The 21393-nt window shown below is 35.0% G+C and overlaps 1 protein-coding gene and 1 pseudogene across 2 annotated transcripts; both read right to left on the reverse strand.

The window, feature by feature from the left end:
* Nucleotides 1-220: 220 nt before the first annotated feature.
* On the reverse strand, nt 221-1615 carry LOC143543729 (F-box/FBD/LRR-repeat protein At1g13570-like). Its single transcript, XM_077035985.1, has 4 exons — nt 998-1615; nt 861-965; nt 622-774; nt 221-545 (listed from the first exon to the last, which is right to left on the reverse strand). The coding sequence occupies exons 1-4, from the start codon at nt 1598-1600 to the stop codon at nt 261-263; spliced, it is 1146 nt and encodes a 381-aa protein (XP_076892100.1). The 5' UTR covers nt 1601-1615; the 3' UTR covers nt 221-260.
* A 5051-nt stretch (nt 1616-6666) lies between these two features.
* LOC143543728 (protein NLP7-like) lies at nt 6667-13975 on the reverse strand (annotated as a pseudogene). The gene is made up of 9 exons (XR_013137133.1): nt 13914-13975; nt 13783-13804; nt 11161-11398; nt 10233-10801; nt 9444-9498; nt 8503-9372; nt 7399-7755; nt 6787-7318; nt 6667-6750 (listed from the first exon to the last, which is right to left on the reverse strand). The product of XR_013137133.1 is annotated as a protein NLP7-like (transcript).
* Nucleotides 13976-21393: the final 7418 nt, after the last annotated feature.

The raw sequence follows: 21393 nt of genomic DNA on the forward strand, positions 1-21393 counted from the left end.
ATCAAAGAAAGAGAAACTTTCTTCTAACTAAATAATGAGTGTATCAATATACTGGAGTGTTTCAGAAAAATATACTTTTTAAATTTTTCCATTTACAGATAAGCATTACATGCTGCAATCTTTCAGTAGATTAATCCATCATAAAGGTTAACCATCAACCCCTGATTGCATTGTTGGGTCTACAAATTCAGTATCTTATCAAAATAAAACTGTCAAAAAGGAAAAAGAACAAGCCTTCAAGTGCACTTTCTGATTTAATTTCAACTAATAATGATTTTTACCACAGGTGATGCGCACCGGAAGCTTAAAAGTGTTTCTGAAATCTGCAACTTTACATCCTCATCAAACTCGTCCCATAGAAATATCGTCACCTTCTTCAGCACAGGTGACCTGGCCAAAATAAGCTTTACAACATCTAACTCGTTCTCCTTGTTGCTAAATTCTGAAATCTCTAATTCGTTAAGATGCTCCAACATGATATCTGAATAATCTTCGATTGTAACGAAGGCCGTCTCAGATTCATCAAACAATTCATCGGCAGAAAGCTGCATCAAGTGTATTGTGTGAGTGTATTTTGACAAGCATCAAAACTAGTAGAATATATAGATTCTTGTTGTTTACCTCTAGCTTAAGTTTCTTGAGGTTTGGGGAGCTTTTAAGCAAAAGAACAAGAAAAGGTACCACGTATTTGTGACTAAACCATACCAATTCCATGCACAAGCATTTCAAGTGGACCAATGTTGTTGGAAGCTCTTTTGGAAGTGGAAGAAAACACTTGCACCATAGACAAAATAAAGATTAGTAATAACTAATTAGCAGACTAAATCATAATCAAGCATATACCGTGCGGATAGAATTACCAGAAAGATGAAAAAGAAAACAGACAAATATTCAATGTTTGGTATGCACTCCATGAGATCGGCAATGGAGGAACCTCCTCCGTAAACACTATCAACGTCACTCATCTACAAAAATTTAGGATATTTAGCTAACTTACTATTGTCAATCTCGTAAGCAATGGGCAACTCGATAAAAGACGCAGAAGCGCATTGTCACGTATCTTTATTTCTTGCAAATCTAAAGTTGTAAGGCTACCAAATACATTGGATGGTGGCTGACGGTCAAGAACACAACCATTGAGATACAGATCCGTTAACTGGTGTAACGAGAAGAACGATAAGGGTAACCTGTACCAATTAGGCCCCCCATACAAATGCAGTTTTAATAATTTGACAGTGTTTTTCTTCGACAAACGAAGTATTATATGGTCAATCTCAACACAGGAGCCGTTTTTTTCCATAGAAAGAGTAAACTCTTGTATCGGATCCTCATGCATAAGCAGAACTTGGTATATAGCATAGAAAAGTTTACACCTCTTGGCCATTTCTCTCCTTTTACTTGGTGTTTGCTCCAAAACGGACAGCTCATCCCCATCAGTCGATACTTGAAAAGTACGCTCGATAAACGCAAGTTTGGGGATTGTGATCCAACGGTACCTCCATTCTCTAGAGAGGATGCTTGTCCTTGCAGCCTCTTGAATTGGTAGGAAACATAAGATGGTTTCTGTTACGCCTACTGGAAGCTTGCTGATCATATCCATCTTATGATATTCTTGTTCACTGCAAGATAAGCTAACTAAGTTTAATATACACACGGACGAAGCATAATACCTAATAGTCGGATTTTAAAATAACACGACTCCGCAAACATTGCCATGAATATTGAAATCGACATAGTAATTAAATGTGACCGCATTAATTCAGAAAACAAGAACAAAACATGTATGAAAGCTCTAAAACCTCCAAATGTATAGAAACAAACAAGTGGTAAGACCCACTCACGAGACCGAGTTTAATGGAGTTCTTAGGACCCAGGAACCGACTCTAGTGATAAGTAACCTGGTCTGATCCTGGATGGGGTCTGGTGGGTCTTACCAAGTTTATGGTCAGCCCTTATCATACCTACCTACAAAATATCTCATGTAAATCCTCATAATAATTTATTAAAAGGGTAAAACATGTTTTCAGACAAATTGCAAATACTCCCATGTAACAAAACAAACATGGATACCTGTTGGCAATTGATAGGATTTATGTTATGTGATAACCATAACAGCCACCACCAGCGTCAAGTATAAACCATAATGAATGGGGTTAGGGTTCAATTTTCAAATTAATGTATCTTTTTCTTTTAGTTATTTAGAAAGGTTTAATTAATTCGCATTATTTTTCTTTTTAACTTTGTGAACTCACATGGTTACTTGAAGTGTGTTTGGGATTGTTTATTTTCATTAACTTATAATTTATAAATTTTTGAGTTAATGGCCATTTTCGTCCATGTGGTTTGCTATTTTCGCCACTTCAGTCCAAAGTTTGAAATTTTGTCAATTTGGTCCTCATAGATTTAAATCTTAGCCAATTACGTCTCATTCGTCTAACGACATCCATCTATGCTGTTAGTTTAAGTGTATTTTTGTCTTTCTCCTTTTTATTTTGAGTTAATGGTCATTTTCGTCTCTATGGTTTGATACTTTTGCCACTTCAGTCCAAAGTTTGAAAATTTGTCAATTTAATGTTCAATTTAATTCTTTTTTTTTTTTTTTGTTTATAACCCTGAAGAGCATAATCCAAGCCCAAAACAATCTAGCATAAACTTAAACAGGTCAGCATTTACTCTGTCGAAGACAGTGATCATGCCCCCTCCCCTCGTATTTAGTTTTCAGATGGTTCATAAACTCTCCCCCATGATGGAATTCAATGGTAAAGTAGTCAAAGCAATTCCTTGAAACCGAATTGTACTGAAAAAACTAAAAATCATTTCTTTGATAAATGCATAATAGGTAGGATTTAGAGACTAACATATCGTAACGAAAATCTGGGTCGAAATCAACTATTATACATTAATCAAAGAAAAGCTTTTTAGTTTTTCTGTACAACTCGGTTTTAGGGAATTATCTTTACCATTTTACCATTGAATTCCACCATAGGGGAGAGTTTAGGAAATGTATGGATACTAAATACGAGGGGGTACGATTACCGTTGTCAACAGAGTAAATGCATACCTGTATTGGATGTTGCTCGATGGTTTTGGGCTTGGATTATGCTCTTCAGGGTTATGGACAAAAAAAATAAAAATAAAAAATATACTGAATTAAACCGAACATTAAATTGACAAATTTTCAAACTTTGGACTGAAGTGGCAAAAATATCAAACCACATGGACTAAAATGACCATTAACTCGAAATAAAAGGGAGAAAGACAAAAATGCCCTTAAACTAATGGCATAGCTGGATGTCGTTAGACGGATGGGACGTAATTGGCAAATATTTAAAACTATGAGGACTAAATTGACAAAATTGTAAATTTTGGACTGAAGTGGCGAAAGTAGCAAACCATAGAGACGAAAATGGTTATTAACTCTAAATTTTTTAGAAAAGTAACAATGTTTTTGGAATTGTTTATATTATGAGAGGAAAATTTCTATAAATTATACTTTTGTAACTTATTAACTTAATGAAAAACATTGTTTTGAAACCCGGCCCGGCTGGTCGGACCGGTCCGACCGGGACTCGGTCTCAGAACCGGGTCGGGTGAGGCATTTGACTTGTTTTCGAAAAACCCGGCCGGGTTTGGCGGGTGGCGGTCGGCCCGGACCCGGTGACCCGGCGGGTCGACCGGTAAAACCCATTTTTTATTAAATCTAAAATGAAATGTGTATGGTGAGATTCGAACTTGGGTCATTTCATAGATAGAAGATTTAATAATTACCCATGAGTCAACCAACCAAGCTTCATTGATGTCTTTATTGATCAAATATATATCATATATATTCAAAAAACAATGTATGAAACATAAATAAACATTAAAGTTTGTTGTTATTATTATTTTTTGTTATTATAATTTTTATATGTATATGAATTATATATATATATATATTTAAATTATTTATGACGTCATCCGGGTCAAACACCGGTCGGTCCGACCTTTGACCCGGTAAGACGTCCAGGTCAACGGCCGGGCCGGGTCTGAAAACATTAATGAAAAGTTATAAGAGCATCACCAATAGAGGTGATTCTTGGTGATGTTTTTAAGATAACAAATCACATATGACCGACTAAATTAGTTTTTTATAGTATATTCTCTCTCCTCTCTCCTCCCTCTCCACTCACATACATGTTTTTAGAGATTCTTGTACAAGAATTTCATCACACCTTCTCTCCTCCATCTAATCATCTCTTTCCTCTAGGGGTGTAAACGAGCCGTGCCGAGCCCGAGCTCGACTAATCTCGAGTTCGGCTCGTTTAACTTACACAGAGCTCGAGCTCGGCTCGTTTCGAGCTCTATTTTCAAAGCTCGAGCTTGGCTCGTGAATGGATTTTGAAGCTCGAGCTTGGCTCGGGCTCGGCTCGTTTACTATTTATCAATTATTTTTTTTATATAATTAGAATTATTTTATATATTTTTTTCTATTATAGTTTTATGTATAAAAGAATATATATTATTTTGTTATTTTATTATTTTTTCATAACATTATATTTTTTAATTAATAATTATTAAATATATATTTTAAAAAAATTATATAAATGGCAGGCTCGTTTAGGCTCGCGAGCCGGCTCGAGCTCGATAAGTAAAGCTCGGGCTCGTTTATTAAACGAGCTTATTATTAGGCTTGAGCTCGGGCTCGAACTCGATAAAGCTCGACTCAAACGAGCTTTTTAACGAGCCGATCTCGAGTAGCTCGCAAGCAGCTCGGCTCATTTGCACCCCTACTTTCCTCCAACTCACACACTCTCTCTCTCAAAAATCTCTAAGAATCTTCTATTGAAGATGGTCTAAGAAGACAAAATAAGAAATTCCAAACACCCCTTATACATGAAGAAGTCAAATCACCACACATCTTATCTATCATTTCCTTATATCCATCGTAAATTTTGTTTTTTTCTTCTAAAATAATAATTGTTATAGTAACCCTTTATATTTCAATAAAAAAACTTATATTTATCATCAATCATATCATGTGCTTACATAAAAATGAGAAAATAAATAAAATAATATATGTTTGTAGGTAGGATAAAGATAAAAATAAGAATGGGATGTAAAGTGTTTTTCTTATAAAATGAAATTTAAAAAGTATGTTTCCTAGTTAAATCTTGTGGTTAAAATAATGGATGTGAATGCTCAAAAGTCAAAACATGCCGTTCTTTATCTTTATAATACTGTTTTGTAATTTTGTTATTTTTTTTTCGTGTTTTCTTCTATTTACAATCTCAATTGCGGGTTGTTTTGTCTTAAGGTGTATTTGGGATTGCTTATTTAATTGTAAAAGGACTTTTTGTTAAAAGGATTTATAAACTTATGAATTTTTTAAAAGAAGTTTGTACAAAAATGTTTGGATTAACTTATGTGTTGGGGTAAACAAAAATGACTAAAAGGGACACTTTTTTTAAAAGAGTGTAATGAGTTTTGAGAATTAAAAGAATGTAATAGGTAAATCAAACCCATTAAATTAATAAGTTAGAGATTTCTAACTTTTCAAAACCCTTTTATTTTGCTTTCTCCATAAGTTAAAATTCATAAGGCCTTATGTTTTGCCAAACACCTTATACACCTTAATAACAAAAAGTTTATAAGTTATAATAAGAAACCCCAAACACCCCCTTATTTACATCCTAAAATTGATTTTTAATTGCTTTGACTAAATTACAAATTTTGTTATTGAAACATTAACGAAAGGCTGATTGGTATATTACACAATAAAGTAAATAAAGTAACTATTAGAAACAATATATAAATATATAAGTTAGAGATCATTTTCATTAATTTTTATTATTAGTTACAGATAGTATTTAATCAATTTTTTTTGTAATCATTTCATTGTACTCCCCTAACCAGTTAATCAATAGTTTACAATATTTCTTTCCCATAAACGTGATGAGTTCAAATCCTTGTAAATGAAATGTTATGTGATATTTGCATGTAAGAAAATGCTAGTGGAAAATTAGTACACAATATATCACAAGGTTTTCGTGATAATATGGTATGAGAGTCTTATGTTTGTGTCTTCTTCTTGTCTCCCCCTTCGTATCTCTTTTGTCGCTTTTGCCACCACATCTTGGTTGGTCTTTTCCCCTCTTCTCCAATCGTCCTCCTTGTACGATGACTCTCTTTATTTCTCATAATATTCTAGGAACGCATCATATATACACGTGGATCAGGTCATTGTGACCACGTAGCTCGTCACCATATCCCTGATATAACGCATCTTCCACTAGACCACTAATGTGGCTTTAGATCCGTCCTTTGCCCCCACAATGTTTTCTTAGTGTTTACTTTTCTTTCGATTTTCTTAATAATTTTTTTTTTTTGAGTTTGTATGTCTTCTACTAACACATTCGTCGTTTTGCACCCCATTCCCACTCTAACTGTAAAAAGTATTAGAGAAAATATATATTAGGGTTATTGTATTTAATCTTTTACCATAATAAAAAGATACTATTAGAGTAGGCTTTCTGTATAATTATCATATATCAATCAGTACATGTAAAGGTTAAAATCTTTCATGTTGACAACAAAAACACAGAAAAAAATGTAAAATCTAACATAACACTAATTAACATTTTCAACATTCAGTTATATGAAAAGGATAACAAAAAACAAACCAATGTACAATTAACATTTTCAACATTCAGTTATATATATCTTATACAACAAAGAATAGAGGAATGTTCCTCCCTAAAATTGGTCATCTTCCTATGACCCCATAATAATCTACAAATTCATCAAAACCCTAATCCTAATATTTAATCCGAACTCTCACACGAGCTCCCAAGATTAGTCAACAGATCATGAACTAACAGCCTGATTATGTTACACCCTGATGAAACCGACAACTCGATGCATTCTTGTAAATCCGCATCACAAACTATTAGAACCCATTCATGATCATCATCAAGATACTTTATATCAAATGTACCCACATCTAACTTCAACCTTTTTGCCACTTCTTCTTTTAGTGTTACAATACCCGAGTTTGTAGCAACACGAAACCTTATTATATCTTCTCTGTAAGTCGCCTTTATCGTTATTGTTTTCATTTCGGTCCTGGCTGTGAAAGGTTGTACCGTTGGAGTAAGTTGTTGTACCTTTTCGATAGCCTCGGTGACAGGACAAAGATTTGTCAGATCGTGTGAGCTTCCTGCATCCTCGATTAACATTATTCCTCTAAATGGTTCTTCGGTTTGTGTAGCGTGAAGTGCATCGGATACGGTAAACCCTGCTGCTACGTTTGGTGGTGTTTTGACTTCGACCGGTTGACTTTCTGTTACTCCGACATACGTCTGGTTTCAGAAACGATTCGATTAAGATTTAAGGAGGGTTGGGTTTAAAGAAAACAGTTACCTTGGTAAGAGCGGTGAGAGTTTGGGCTACCGGTGCTGGCTTCTCGGCTTCCGGATGTTTGATTGGTTGCACCGTGATTGGTCTTTGGGCATGGAGGGTCGAACAGTTTGGACCCGGGTGAACCAAGTTGGTTGGATGGTGAACCATTTGGAGCCGTGGGCCAGGGTGGCGAGTCAACACCGAGAGGGAGTTGGGTGGTTGCTAAAGACGGAATACCGAATGTTCCTTCACCACCTTGTACGGATTCAATCACTCGTTTCAGTTTTGTTAACGAGCGGTTAACCTTGTTTATCTTACGCGATGGCCACCTTGAGATTCCATGTTGTCGGCATATTCGTTTCATTGTAGTCGGGCAAACTGCAAAACCAATAATATAGATAATGATAATAAAGATAATAATATTATTCTACATTGACTTTTGAGTCAAATAATGGTTGAAATTAGTCTGTTTCTTAGGGATGTGACTTTGCAAAACAGTAACCAAGTATCCCAAATGTTACACTAACTCAATCATGCGTAATTTTTTTATAAATGTTATTTTTAAAATATTAAGTGAGGCAAATGAAACATATATAAATCTTAAATACGATTTAGTGAATTTTTTTTCTTTCCCAATTTGATTTGTCTGAATACTTATGAAACTTGGTTATTATTTAGTGAATTTTTTTTCTTCACTATTACCTAATACTTCAAATTATTAAACAAAATCACTAAATAGCAATCAAGATTCATATATGTTTCATTTGCCTCGCTTAAAAAAATTGACATTTATAAAAAAAGACTTCACAAGACTGGAACAGTTAATCAAATTTAATAAAATATATATGAACCTTGATTACTATTTAGTGATTATGTATTCTCCAATTTGACTGCAAATTAACAATTATGAAACTTGGATATTATTTAAGAAATAACTTTTATAATAGAATGACACAAGACTGGAACACCTAATAAAAGTTGGCTTTACAACAAAAAGAACTTTTTAGTGAAACAAATGGAAAACTTAGTTATTATTGTGTGAATTTTTCCTGTTTTTTAAATTCACAAACTGATATCGTTTAAGTGGAGATGTAGAAATAAAAGGCAAAGAACGTGTAATCATACCACCAAGATTCTTTGCAGCATCTTTAAGACTTCCTGCAAAATGTTGTTGAAGAACTTCCAAACTAATTGATTTCTCGGCTTTCCCTCGTTTCTTTTCAGATTTCTTCGTCGTTTCAACCGTCTCTAACTTCCCACACTTTCCATTTATCGCATTCGGCCCGTTAACTAAAGGTCCACCATTTGAAATAACCGATTCAGATAACCCAATGGACTGAATACCTGAATCAATAATATCACCATTCACTGACGCTTTAATAATCTCAACAAATCTGCCATCTTCCCCGACTTCTTCACCCGAAGCAACTTTCAAGCTCCGAAAATGCTGCTTCATTGAAGTCAACAACGAACCCAACATCGTTTGTTGGTCTTTACAGTCAACCATATTAGGCGGAAGAAAAAACTCCAAAATATAATCATCGCCCGTATGTGTACTCCTCAAACAAATCGCAAACGATCCAACTAACCCGAACAAACGCGCATAGTGAACCAATGGGTATTCGGTTTTGCCAAAATGTGTAATATTTTCACAAAAACACGAGCTTCGTGTCGCGAAGGCCCTACCCGCAACACCTTGGCCTTTTTGGAGGTGATGTTCAGCACACGCGTCGCGAAAGCCCCACATATGTGCATCGACAACGTAAAACGCAACATCAGTAGTTGACATGCATACTTGACCCATGCAACTGCCATCAAAACTGCTGCAGCTTTTCTTGAACCCGCCACCGTACGCTAAGACGCTTCGGTGCCTGCATGGGACCCACGTTTGAGCTAAAGGGAAGTTATGCGTTTCGCATACCGCAGCCAACACTTCCAAGATTTCAGCGAGGGCTTGTTGTCAGCTTTCATTGCATATCTGTGGTACAGAAAAAACTAGGTACAAATTGAGAAAAATGTAGAGGGTAAAAATGAAAACATGATAATTAAATATTATTTCATCTTACTGCTTGCCTGCGTATTCGGAGAATCCAATATGTTTGAGCTTTTCAAATTCACCGCCTGCAAATAAGCAGAAATTTCATTTACATATATTTCTTGTAAAAAGAATTATATAATGTCATTGGCATCACGGGCAAGTTTTTAGGGTTCTTGTTAATGGTTAAACACGTAAAATAAAAACACAAAGATATAATAAAACATCTCTTAGTATATAGCAAATTTCACTTGTCGTCCTTAAAATACATAAATAACAAAAAAAAACATCATTTACATTCACATTTTGTAACAGTAGCATATTTTCCACTAACAGGCGTTAATTTTTTTCTGCTAAGTCCAGCCAAGTGCCAGGCACATGAGGTAAAATGACTAAAATACCCTCTAGTGCCAGACACGTGACTGGATTTGAAGCAGAAAAAATCAGCATGAGTTAATAGAAAAGACGTAAACTGCTACGAAACGTGAGCATAAAGGATTTTTTTTGTTATTTCCTTAGTTTAAGAACAAAAGGTGTACTCAACTAAAAAAAACATGAATAACTGGAAAGGGGTCAATGGGTAAAGAGTAATCCGAAATGTAATTTTAATGCATAACACAATCTAAATCGTGTTTTTAAATGTAATATGTTTTCTGAACAATACTTTTTCTAGAACCATAACATGTTTTTAGTATAAAAAGATATAAAAATTCAACAAAAACGTGTTTCGGGCCAGTCCAAACCAACCCAGCCCGTTTCGTTTTTGCCCCGTCTATTTATAATTTATAAGCACATAAAGAAACGCAGCGACTCAACCAACCTCGAGCGCCCTGCAGACTTTATCAACCTCAGGAGCATAATTTATCTTCTGTGAAGTCAAAATCAACTCAAGCACACCAACACACGATTGACCAGACGGTTCAAACACAGGCAAAGCTAGGGTTCCACGAACATCATAACTCAAAGCATGATTAAGCCGTTTGTACTCCTTATCCGAATAATACTGGACATTCGGAGTCCACTCAGGAAGCTTGTGCCTAAAGACCCGACCCGGAAGCCCAAGAACTCCGTCGGTATCACCATCAACAGAAAACATATACATTAAAGAAGCCATCCTGTATTGATGAAGCCCCGTGCAGTTGGGGTCAAGCACAAACGGTTGACCAGATGTCGTGAGCATATTTTTACCCTTGTTTTTCACAGGCGCCCATACTTGAGCAAGCACGTGCTTTTCACCCAATTCTATGAAGTATCGAAGAGCCATTGTCATTCTTTCCTTGATCACACATGTTGCATCCTGAAATTCCGGACTCACCTCCAATACCGGCATCGGTAGCTGCCTTCTTACATCACCGTTGGACGGTTTCCTTGTAATCTGATCACCGTTATCTGTATCAGACATTCAACACCAAGTATCTTTAACTTGTTAAACATAGCAGATAATAATAATAATAATAATAATAATAATAATAATAATAATAATATAAATCCTTACTAAATCAGATTAAACAAGACTTAATATAAACAAACGCATCTTATCCAGATTAATAAGAATCAAAACTGAAGGGCCAGAATCAATTACCGATTATTAACCACAAATTAAGAAAACCCATCAGCAAAATCACATAAACATAAACATAATCACCAATCAAACCCTAATAATTTGCATGTTATCCGGATTATTAATAAGAATAAAAATCCAACGGCCGAACAAAACCCATCAGCTGAAAGCCAGTTAGAAATTGAACCTGAAAGAAGGCGATGAGCGGTTAAAGAAGAAGTCAACGTGGCAGTTCCGGGGAGTCTGTCATCAGCATCATTCAAATCATTATTATTATTATTATTATTATTATTATTATTATTATTATTATTATTATTATTATTATTATTATTATTATCTGAAAAGGCCCATAGCGGAGAGAAAGACTGTTCAGTGGCGGATAAGATAAAGGAGGGAGATTGAACGGTGGTGGTGGGTATCGTCGTCTGCTTCAGGCATTGTAGAGAAGATTGAACAAGTTTAACTTATGGTGGTGGTGGTGTTGAGATGAGGATTCGAAAGGAATCTAGTAGTAGTAGTTGTTGAAACAAGTGTGTTTGCTGCAAATTGTGAGAGATGAATGAAAATGGTTATTAATACAAATGATGGTGGGACTGGAAAGACGTGATCCACTTCTCCATATGTGTTGTGTTGGGTCTACACCAAGATCACAACTCTATTATCTATTCTTTTCTTGGAGGATGATGTGAGAGGATTTATAAATAATAATCACCATGAAAATTATTACTGTGTCAATTCCTATATATATCTACTAGCTTAGCTACCCGTGTACACATAGATTGTAATAAATAAATTAGTTAAATAATAATATAATGTGAAATATAAAAAATATGTTCAGAAAATATAAAAATATATTATATGATAGAATAAATTACATATTACACAATATAAAAAATAAAAAGTCGTAAGAAAATTCATAAATCTCAATATATTTCTTTATACATAATATTTTTTGTTTTATTTGTAATTTTATTTTTTATATCAAAACTTAGTAGTTTCATATTTTTTATTTTTAACTTTAGATAATGTAACACATAACTGATCATGAGTTAAAATAAATTGTCTCAAAAACAAACTAACCATCTATAATGATTGATCTTATCTTTTATTAATCTTCATTCAAAAAAAATAAAATAAAGTAAAAATTTCATTCTTTTAAATTAATAATTTTATCTAAAGGTATAGGATTTTTTTTAAGAATAAAAGTGTGAGTTCCAATATTACTTCTGTATATGATTTAGGCTTCTAGAACACAGTTATCATACTGTACTTTCACATGTAGTTTAGTTTCATTGCATAGACCAATTTGCTAGTTTATATTTTAAGCAATATCGGCTTTTAGGACCAACCTATAACTTGACAACCTTATATTTTGAGGTCATTTAAAACATCAGGAAATTAATATTTTCTTGTAACGTATCATTTTATGTCTGATAGATACCATCTGAAGAATGATAATATTTTTCATCTCCTAGAAACATGGATAACAAACGTTTGTTGATTTTTAAGGTCGGCCTCATTTTTTGGTGCAAGTATAACTCGCTCAATAAAAAATCTATATTTTTCAAGTTTTTAATAATATAAGGATATACAAAGTCAATTTATCTATTATTGATAGTGTGCTAATGTCTAACATTTGTATTCCAAATATAAGAAGTTGTCTTATCCACCTGAAAACCAAAACATGTAGTCCAGTGTTTATATTTTTGTGGATTTTTAAAATATTGAACTTAACATAAATGATAGGATGATTAAATAGTTAATTAAAAAAGTTGTAAATAGTTACTTTTTTAAAACAACCCGTGGACCGAAACTCATTAAAATCATAAATTGTTTTTGACCCGAACCATATTTGATACTTTAACCGGTTTAAAGAAACAAGCCTGTTTAAATTAACATAAACAATAATAATACATCAATAGAGAATTTGTCTTTCCAAGGTCGAAAGAAAAAGACTTGTGACTTAGTAAATAATCATATATATTTAATAAGTTAAATATTTATATAAAACAAAATAACATATTTATGTTGGTATTAAAATTTTTAAATCAAGAAAGAATTATTAAAAAGAGAAAATGAAAGATTAAAAAATAAAAAATATTTAATATAAATTATTATTAAGAAAGAGAAATATCAAATATATTTAATATGAGAGAGAGGAGGGAAAATTTTTGTAAGGATCATTTTGGTGATAGCATGTGTCACTTAGAAACATTTATTTATTATATAGTATAGATTTATATATAATAAAGGCATATTTGGGGTTAAGTTTAAAAAATGTTTATTGGTTTATTAGTGTTTTCAAGAAGTCAATAAGTTTAAATGTGTTTGGCAATCAAAAAAATCTTTTTTATTTTAGCTTTATGAAAGACTTAAAAAAACAGATTTTCAAAAGCTCCAAATTCTGGCTTTTTTGAAAAAGCCAATAAATATGTTTCAAATTCAATCCCAAACATACTCTAAAAGACAACATTTCTAAACATTAACTATTTACCCTTGGTTATTTTGTTGTACATTGCTTATTGGAGTTGTATTTGTGGCAATAGATCTTGTACATTTTGTAGAATTATGTTGTTTTGTGTGTGCTCTTTGCTTTGATAGTTGTAACTTTAAGGTTGTTCGTAGTGGGCGAGTATTTAAGGGCGATGAAGGAGATTACCCCCCCCCCCCTCCCTTCCCGCGGCGACAATAGGGGCGATGAGTCTTTGTCGCCTCTTTTTATTATTATTATTTAAATGATTTGACCGTTGGGAACGTTCAACAACTAAAAAAAATAATTAAATAAAACAATTTATATATATACATATACCTCTTCTCCTCCAACTTCATCTCTATTTCAAACGAACCATACACAAATTTCTTCAAAAAAAACATACAAAAATGAATCCTAAATACAATCTGAACGTAAACATGTATGTCAACTTCCTCAGGCCCCAAAACCTCATGCCGGCGTTTGGGTCTCCAATCGGAGCCGGTGACGATGCCGGAGACTCAAACGACATGGATCTTCATTTCAAGCTAAAAGAAGGCCCGCAAACACAAAAACAAAACAACTGGGGGAGCATATAGCGCCGCGTGATCCATACAAGTAATGGACGGAGGATGATGAAGTAACCCTAACAAAATTTTGGATCGCCATTTATGAGGATCCTGACGCTGATAAGTTTTCTAATATTAAGTATTTATATAACTTTATTTAGTGTGTATTAAAATTTTATATTAATTGTGAAAAATAATTTTAATTTGTAGCTAACTTTCAAGTCGTCGGAATATTTTGGAGGAAAGTATTTGAATCTTGGCTCGTGCTAATGGGTAAATCGGAAGAATATCGGGGTAAAGAAGCGGTTCAAGCCCATTGGAAGTTCGTTAATGCTGAATACCAAAAAAATTTGCTAGGATATACAACCGCTTGAGTGATCACGGTTGGCGTAGCGGGAAAAACGATGCCGACATCTAATCTCTAGCGTTAAGCGACTTTCGAACTCAAGGGCAAACCGAAGGGCGGATGGGGAAAGCGTTTAAGCATTTAAGTTGTTGGGAAAAGCTCAAGGGTTGCCCGAAATGGAAAGTGGCACCCACCGTTCTGCCGTCTCATCATCCTGGGCTTCAAAAAAGTCGAGGACATCGTCGTCGATAAATCCGAGCACACTAACAACACCCTCTGATGCTCGTAACTTCAACCTCGTTGAAGAACATGACGCAGTTCGTCCTCACGATTCAATTTAGACGACGACGAAATACAAGAGTTGGCTCGACCCCGCGGGAGAGGAAGAAAAAAGAATATGAAAAAGGGGGATGGTTCGTCCTCACGATTCAATGTGGAGGTTAGCGAAGAAGTCGAACATCAAAACGAGGTGTTCGGTCGTTTCGAAACCCTTACCGTGGAACGAACTGTTACCATGAAAGAAACCAACAAACACCACGAAAAGCTTGCCGCCGTGTGGGAATTACAGCAAATGGGTAAAGACTACAAATCCCTCAAAGCGGTCGGGTTATACGAAGAGGCCGCATTATTGCAACAACGAAGAGTTCAAAAAATGCACGAATATTATAGATATTAGTTTTATGATTTTTTTAAGTATTTTTTGTTTTTTTGTATTTCCTTTTTAATTTTAATTTATTTTTATTTAATTATTTAATTTAATGGGTTTTTAATATTTTTTTAATTTATTTATAAAAAGAAATTAATAAAAAAAAGTAACGTGATAATAAGGGGCCACAACACCATTACACCTTTAAAGTAAAAACTCACATTTTGTTTACTCGGCGCCACATGGTGCAAATTGTGTATCTCTTCCACTACACATAGCCTAAGTAGTGGTTATTAGGGTTATTAGAATATTAAAAAATTTGAAAGAAGTTTCATGTGCATGTTGCCCGCCATCGTTGGTAACTTTAAACCAATACCATCATGGCTTTTTAGTTATTTTTTTTAATATTTTTAGTTCATAAGTTATCCACGATCAATCTAAACGGACTTAATATGCGAGTTAACGGACCTATTGCTTATTACATTTTGGTCTAATTTTATAAGTTAACATATGCGATGCTTTTACATGTATTTTTATGCTAGGTTAACGACCTTTACGTTATTCTTAATTTATTCTACAACCGTGTTATATACACAAACCCATGCAATGCGCGAGTTATAAAGCCTAGTTATTATTATTTTTTAGTTTCTTTGTCAAACTTTGGGATTAATTGGTGCATGTTTATATTTGAGTTATGTGCAAAATGCATTAATCTATGGTAGTTTTTTTTCCGCATGTGGTTTGCATATTCTTATAATGGAGACCTTATCATATACCCAACGTTAAAAAACCTGTAAAAGACCCTTGTACTCTTGCACTTTGTGTACCTATAGTTATAGTGGCGAATGTACCTTAATGCGAGGGGTAGCCTTGCTACCCCTCAACTTCTCGTCGGTAGTGCAAAAAAAATATTTTAGGTCGGTTTTCGTGTTTCGTTATCCATGAAAAAAAGAACGTTACCCCTATGCGTTTAAACCAATTCAAAAATTCAACCAAACTAAAGCCCAAACAAATGTGTAAAGCCGAAACCAATAAAACTCATTAACCCTTAAAATAATATATGTTACGCTTAAAATAATAAATATACACTTGTTGGACGATATTTTAGGACTCACAAACGCTCTATTAAAACATCTTTAAAAAACCAAGACTTGTTAGAAGCGTCTAAGTTGATAAGCGGGACAAACCGAGCATTGAATAAGACAAAACAGGTTTGACAAGATCTTGGCTAGAGTGGCATCTTTTTGTGAAAAAACTAGATTAAGATGTTAGATATGATAGAAAGTTATGGTAATCAACGAAACCGAAAGAATATTATTACTAATCAACATCATTGTTTTGGATAAAAATCTGTTAAGGATCAAGTATCCAAATCTGTTAAGTGAGGTAAGGTGCTAATTTGATAATGACAAATGAGTAATCGTAATATTGGTGAACACAAAGGTTTTATCACGAGGGAAAAAGCCCTTAATCAAGATAGTCTTACTTCGGTCAAAACTTATCAAGGCAATCTTTAGTAAAATAGCTTCGGTCAAGGATTAATGAAATAATCTTTGGTCGAATTACTTTAGTCAATGATCAACAAGGTAACCTTTGGTTGATGAGTATATGATTATTGTGGTCTCCGGCACAAAAAAACCCCCGGACGGTGAAAACTATCACCGTCAACTTTATTGATGATAAAAATCGGTTTACAAATGGTTGTAGAGACTAGATCGATGTTACAATAATCGCTAACGTATATAGAGAGAATAATGATTTCTGCTCTGAGTGTGTGTAATACAATGTGTTTTCCTACTTGATCATACTCAAATATATAAGGAAAAAGTAATTAACAAACTTAACAACTTCATCATATAAATCCGCTTGTCTTCCACTCCTCACCAACGTGCTCTTTGACCACGTGCTGATAGCCACTTACTAGCGAACAAAGTGGTAGACCAGGTCTAGATACCGTTGTTATTGTTTAAACGTCAATCTTCTAGAAAGTTTGTCCATAATCAGCTATGTTGAATTAGGATCCTAGATCCATGTTCCAGCTATAGGATGTCCCATGAGGATAATTGCTGCAAGTTCGTCTTAAAGTTGATATACCTAACACATCACCATACTAAACGCAATCATTAGTAAACAAACAATACCGAGGATCGTCAATCCTTTATATCCTGATGTATATTTCAAGGATAAACGATCCATAAGACAGTCAAGGATAAAGGATCCTCAGTATAAAATCGTGACCTAACAATTGCCCCCAAAATGGCGGTTGTGATAAAATCACAGCTGTCATTTTTCCTTTGATTTCAAACTTCCTGCAAAAACATATGAGATTTGACAAGTTATATATAATTATCATATATCTGTAGAGTTTCCTTGAGAACTTCCCTCCAAGCTAGATATCTAAAATTTCTTATTCTCCCTGCAAATCATGAACAGCTAGCAACATCTGTTTAACCCGGGTGGACGGTTCATCTTCCATATGGTGAAATCCAGGTTAAGGGTTTGGATAAGTCCAAGTGACTTATGTTTAATAATATAAAACTTTTGACTATTTGCTTGTTATTTATTTTTGTGAAAGTTTGTTTGATATAGCTTTAACTTTATTGAAAGTTTTAAGAAATAATCTTAAATAAAAGTTTTAGGATAGAATATCCTTGTAAAAGTAATTTGAAGATTTCAAATCCTTAAACAAAAAGAAAATTTATAAGGATCATAGACTAATAAATGTAAAAAAGTGAAAAATAGAAACCATACCAATGGGTCTAATTAGACCTAGGTTACCATAAGTAATGATCCTTCTGTGATCCTGGTAGAAGCAATTTAAGGATTTTGAATCCATAAGTCTTGATCTTCACAATGAACTTAGAAAATTTGTTGCAAACAACTTATAATATTAACTGGGATTAAACCCATTAAGCTGGGGACAAACCCATAAAATAAACTGGGGACAAGCCCAACATATATTCTGGGGACAAGCCCAATAAACTGGGGACAAGCCCAAAAAATATTCTGGGGACAAGCCCATAAAATAAACTGGGGACAAGCCCAACAAATATTCTGGGGACAAGCCCAATAAACTGGGGACAAGCCCAACAAATATTCTGGGGACAAGCCCAATAAACTGGTGTTAACTGGCGACATGGCCCTTGAGAAGAGGTGAAAACCCCTTAAACCTTAGGATTAAACTGACGACATGGCCCTTGAGAAGAGGTGAAAACCCCTTAAACCTTAGGAAATGGTACGTCTACCATATATCGTAGGATCCTCCATATAGCCGGAGACAACGAAATTGTCAGCCACTAAGCGTGTACTGGTCCCGCTGCCCCGAACTATACGTCGGATAGCGTGAGAAAGGTGAAAACCTTTAAACCTTAGGGGATATGACCATCGGGGGTCATACCCAATCGTGGGCAAGGCCAAGGGAAATAGTAAAGTACCTTATATGTAAAGGAGAAGTGGCCACCTCTTAGACATTGAACTTCTCATTAGAATCTGCATTGTTACTTAAAAACTTGGAAGAGATAAACGTTAAAAATATATTATCCTTAGAATAACAATAATACAAAATGAATAAGTAATCAGATAGATATTACCGATTTTAGGATCCTTGATCCTTTAAGGATAATATATCCTCTCAGGATATTGGATCCTAATTAGAAAAAATATTTCTTTAGGTGGATAGCATTCCATGCTCTTGGTAGTCTATTGCCTTCCATTGTAAGCAAATGATATGCCCCTTTTCCTGCTTCCGACTCAATCTGATAAGGTCCTTCTCATTTGGGCGCTAGCTTCCCATCAGCCGGATTCGTTGTGTTTTGGAAGGCTTTCCTTAACACCAAATCTCCTTCTTGAAATCTTCTGATTCTAATATTTTTGTTGTATGCCCCAGCTACCCTTTGTTGATAAGCTGCCATTCTGATCTTTGCTAGGTCTCTGAGTTCTTCTATAGTATCCAACTCTTCAAGAATGATATCCTCATTGGCTTGAGGATCACGGATGCTCGTTCTCGCAATAGGACCATCATTTCTGTGAGAATTACTGCTTCGGATCCAAACACCAGTGAAAAGGGTGTTTGACTTGTTGCATTCTTTGGAGTTGTCCTATCTGCCCAAAGAACGTAAGGAAGTTCTTCAGCCCATTTTCCCTTCTTGGATCCTAGCTTCTTCTTTAGATTGTTGATGATGATCTTGTTGCTAGACTCAGCTTGACCATTGGCTTGAGGATGAACCGGAGTGGAAGTAATCATTTTGATGCCCCAACTGTCACAAAAGTTAGTGGTTCTGTCCCGATAAACTGGGAACCATTGTCACAAATAATTTCAGCAGGAATACCAAATCTAGTTATAATATTTCGTTTAATAAAAGATATTACTTCCCTTTCTCGGACTTATACAAATGCTTCTGCCTCAATCCATTTGGAGAAGTAGTCAGTCATGGCAAGCATAAAGACTTTTCCACCGGGTGCTTTTGGTAACTTGCCTACAATATCCATACCCCATTTCATGAAAGGCCATGAGGAGGATATAGGATATAAAGGTTCCGCTGGCTGATGAAGGATGTTTGCATGTCTATGACAAGAATCACATTTCCTTGAATACTCCACTGCATCCTTCTTCATTGTTGGCCAGAAGTATCCGGTTCTAAGTATTCTAGAAAATAATGCTCTTCCACCTGTGTGATTGCCGCAATCTCCTTCATGAAAATCCTTGAGTACTTCTTTGATCTCAGGATCCTCAATGCATCTCAAATATGGACTTGCAAGAGATTTTCTATATAGTATATCATTTAATAAAATGTACTGTGATACCTTGAGTTTGAAGGATCTGGGATTCTCTGTTGTTGGAATTTCTCCTGTTTGTATGTACTTTTTGATCGGGAGGATCCAGGATCCTTGATTGTCCGAGGATAGTGGATCCCAAAGCACAATCTGCTTATCATTTTTTATTTCCCCAACTTCTTGCTCTCCTATTGCTGGCGAGAGTATGTGGATTATTGGGATTTTCAAATCCTCAGGAATCTTCAGAGATGAGGCTAAGTTTGCCTAGGCGTCTGCCCCAGCGTTTTCTTCCCTCGGTACCTGTGTAATACTAAATATTTCGAAGGATTTCGATAACTCCTTCACAACATCTAAATATTTCATTAGTTTCTCACCTTTAACAACATACGAGCCATTAAAGTGGTTTGTTATCAATAAAGAATCTACATAAACTTGAAGATACCTGATCTCCATGCTTTTGGCTAATTGCAAACCTGCGATCAGAGCCTCATACTCTGCTTCATTGTTTGTTGCTTGGAACTCACAAGATATGGATTGGGGTATTATGTCCCCCTGTGGCGATTTCAGTAGTGTAAGGCCCCGTTACCGGTGCCTCACTTTAACGTTGGATTTACTCATAAACGCAGTTCATACTATCAGAGTTAATAAAAACATTCGCGGAATATTAAAACATTCAAACCATTATATTACATAACCATCCTTTCTTGTCTTAATGGGCATTCAAATTATTTAAACATAAAACATTGTCTTTTAAAACATCATAACATAACACTTCATTGAGATGCCAGTGTCTTCAAATCCATGCCATGTGCTTCCCCTCAAGCAAGTTGCCTCATTCTACACACCTGCGTGCATACTAAAAGTCAGCTATGCTGAGTGAGTTCTAGTTAAACAAACGACATACCATACATTCACATACTGACATATGCTCCCAAAGGTACATACTTCATATTTACTTACATACTTACATACATACGTACTTTCATTCTTTCCTTCATACTTACATACATACTTTCATTCATACACATACGTTTTAAAGAGCATTCCGCCCTAATACCTTCGCTGATATTATTAAGGTCGGTTCCCTACATTCGCCGATATTATTAGGGTCGGTTCCCTACATTCGCCGATACTATTAGGGTCGGTTCCCTTCATTCGTCGATACTATTAGGGTCGGTTCCCTTCATTCGCCGATACTATTAGGGTCGGTTCCCTACATTCGCCGATACTATTAGGGTCGGTTCCCTTCATTCGCCGATACTATTAGGGTCGGTTCCCTGCATTCGCCGATACTATTAGGGTCGGTTCCCTTCATTCGCCGATACTATTAGGGTCGGTTCCCTACATTCGTGCTACTATAACATACCTGTCATTTACATACTTTCCTTGACAATATGTGCAATCTCCGAAGAGCGTTCACGTACCATCAACATTTCATACATACATTGTTCATACATCATACATATTCGTACATACGTCATTTATACATCATACATATCAATCATACCTTTAACTAACACTTGACGACACATGCAATATCCGAAGATCGTTCACGCACCGTCAAGCAATCGTCATACATAAATCATACAAGGCATACACTTACCACATAAGGTAAG

Source organism: Bidens hawaiensis, unplaced genomic scaffold (assembly GCF_021521415.1).
Source record: "Bidens hawaiensis isolate Kalapana, Puna unplaced genomic scaffold, B.hawaiensis_p1.1 tig00013262_1, whole genome shotgun sequence".
NCBI lineage: Eukaryota > Viridiplantae > Streptophyta > Magnoliopsida > Asterales > Asteraceae > Bidens > Bidens hawaiensis.

Excerpts from the sequence above, each read along its gene's own strand:
- LOC143543729 (XM_077035985.1), bottom strand. The coding sequence starts at position 1,600 with ATGGATATGATCAGCAAGCTTCCAGTAGGCGTAACAGAAACCATCTTA. Across the intron at positions 966-997 it reads TGCTTACGAGATTGACAATA|ATGAGTGACGTTGATAGTGT; the intron begins GTAAGTTAGCTA and ends AAATTTTTGTAG. Across the intron at positions 546-621 it reads TCAAGAAACTTAAGCTAGAG|CTTTCTGCCGATGAATTGTT; the intron begins GTAAACAACAAG and ends CACTTGATGCAG.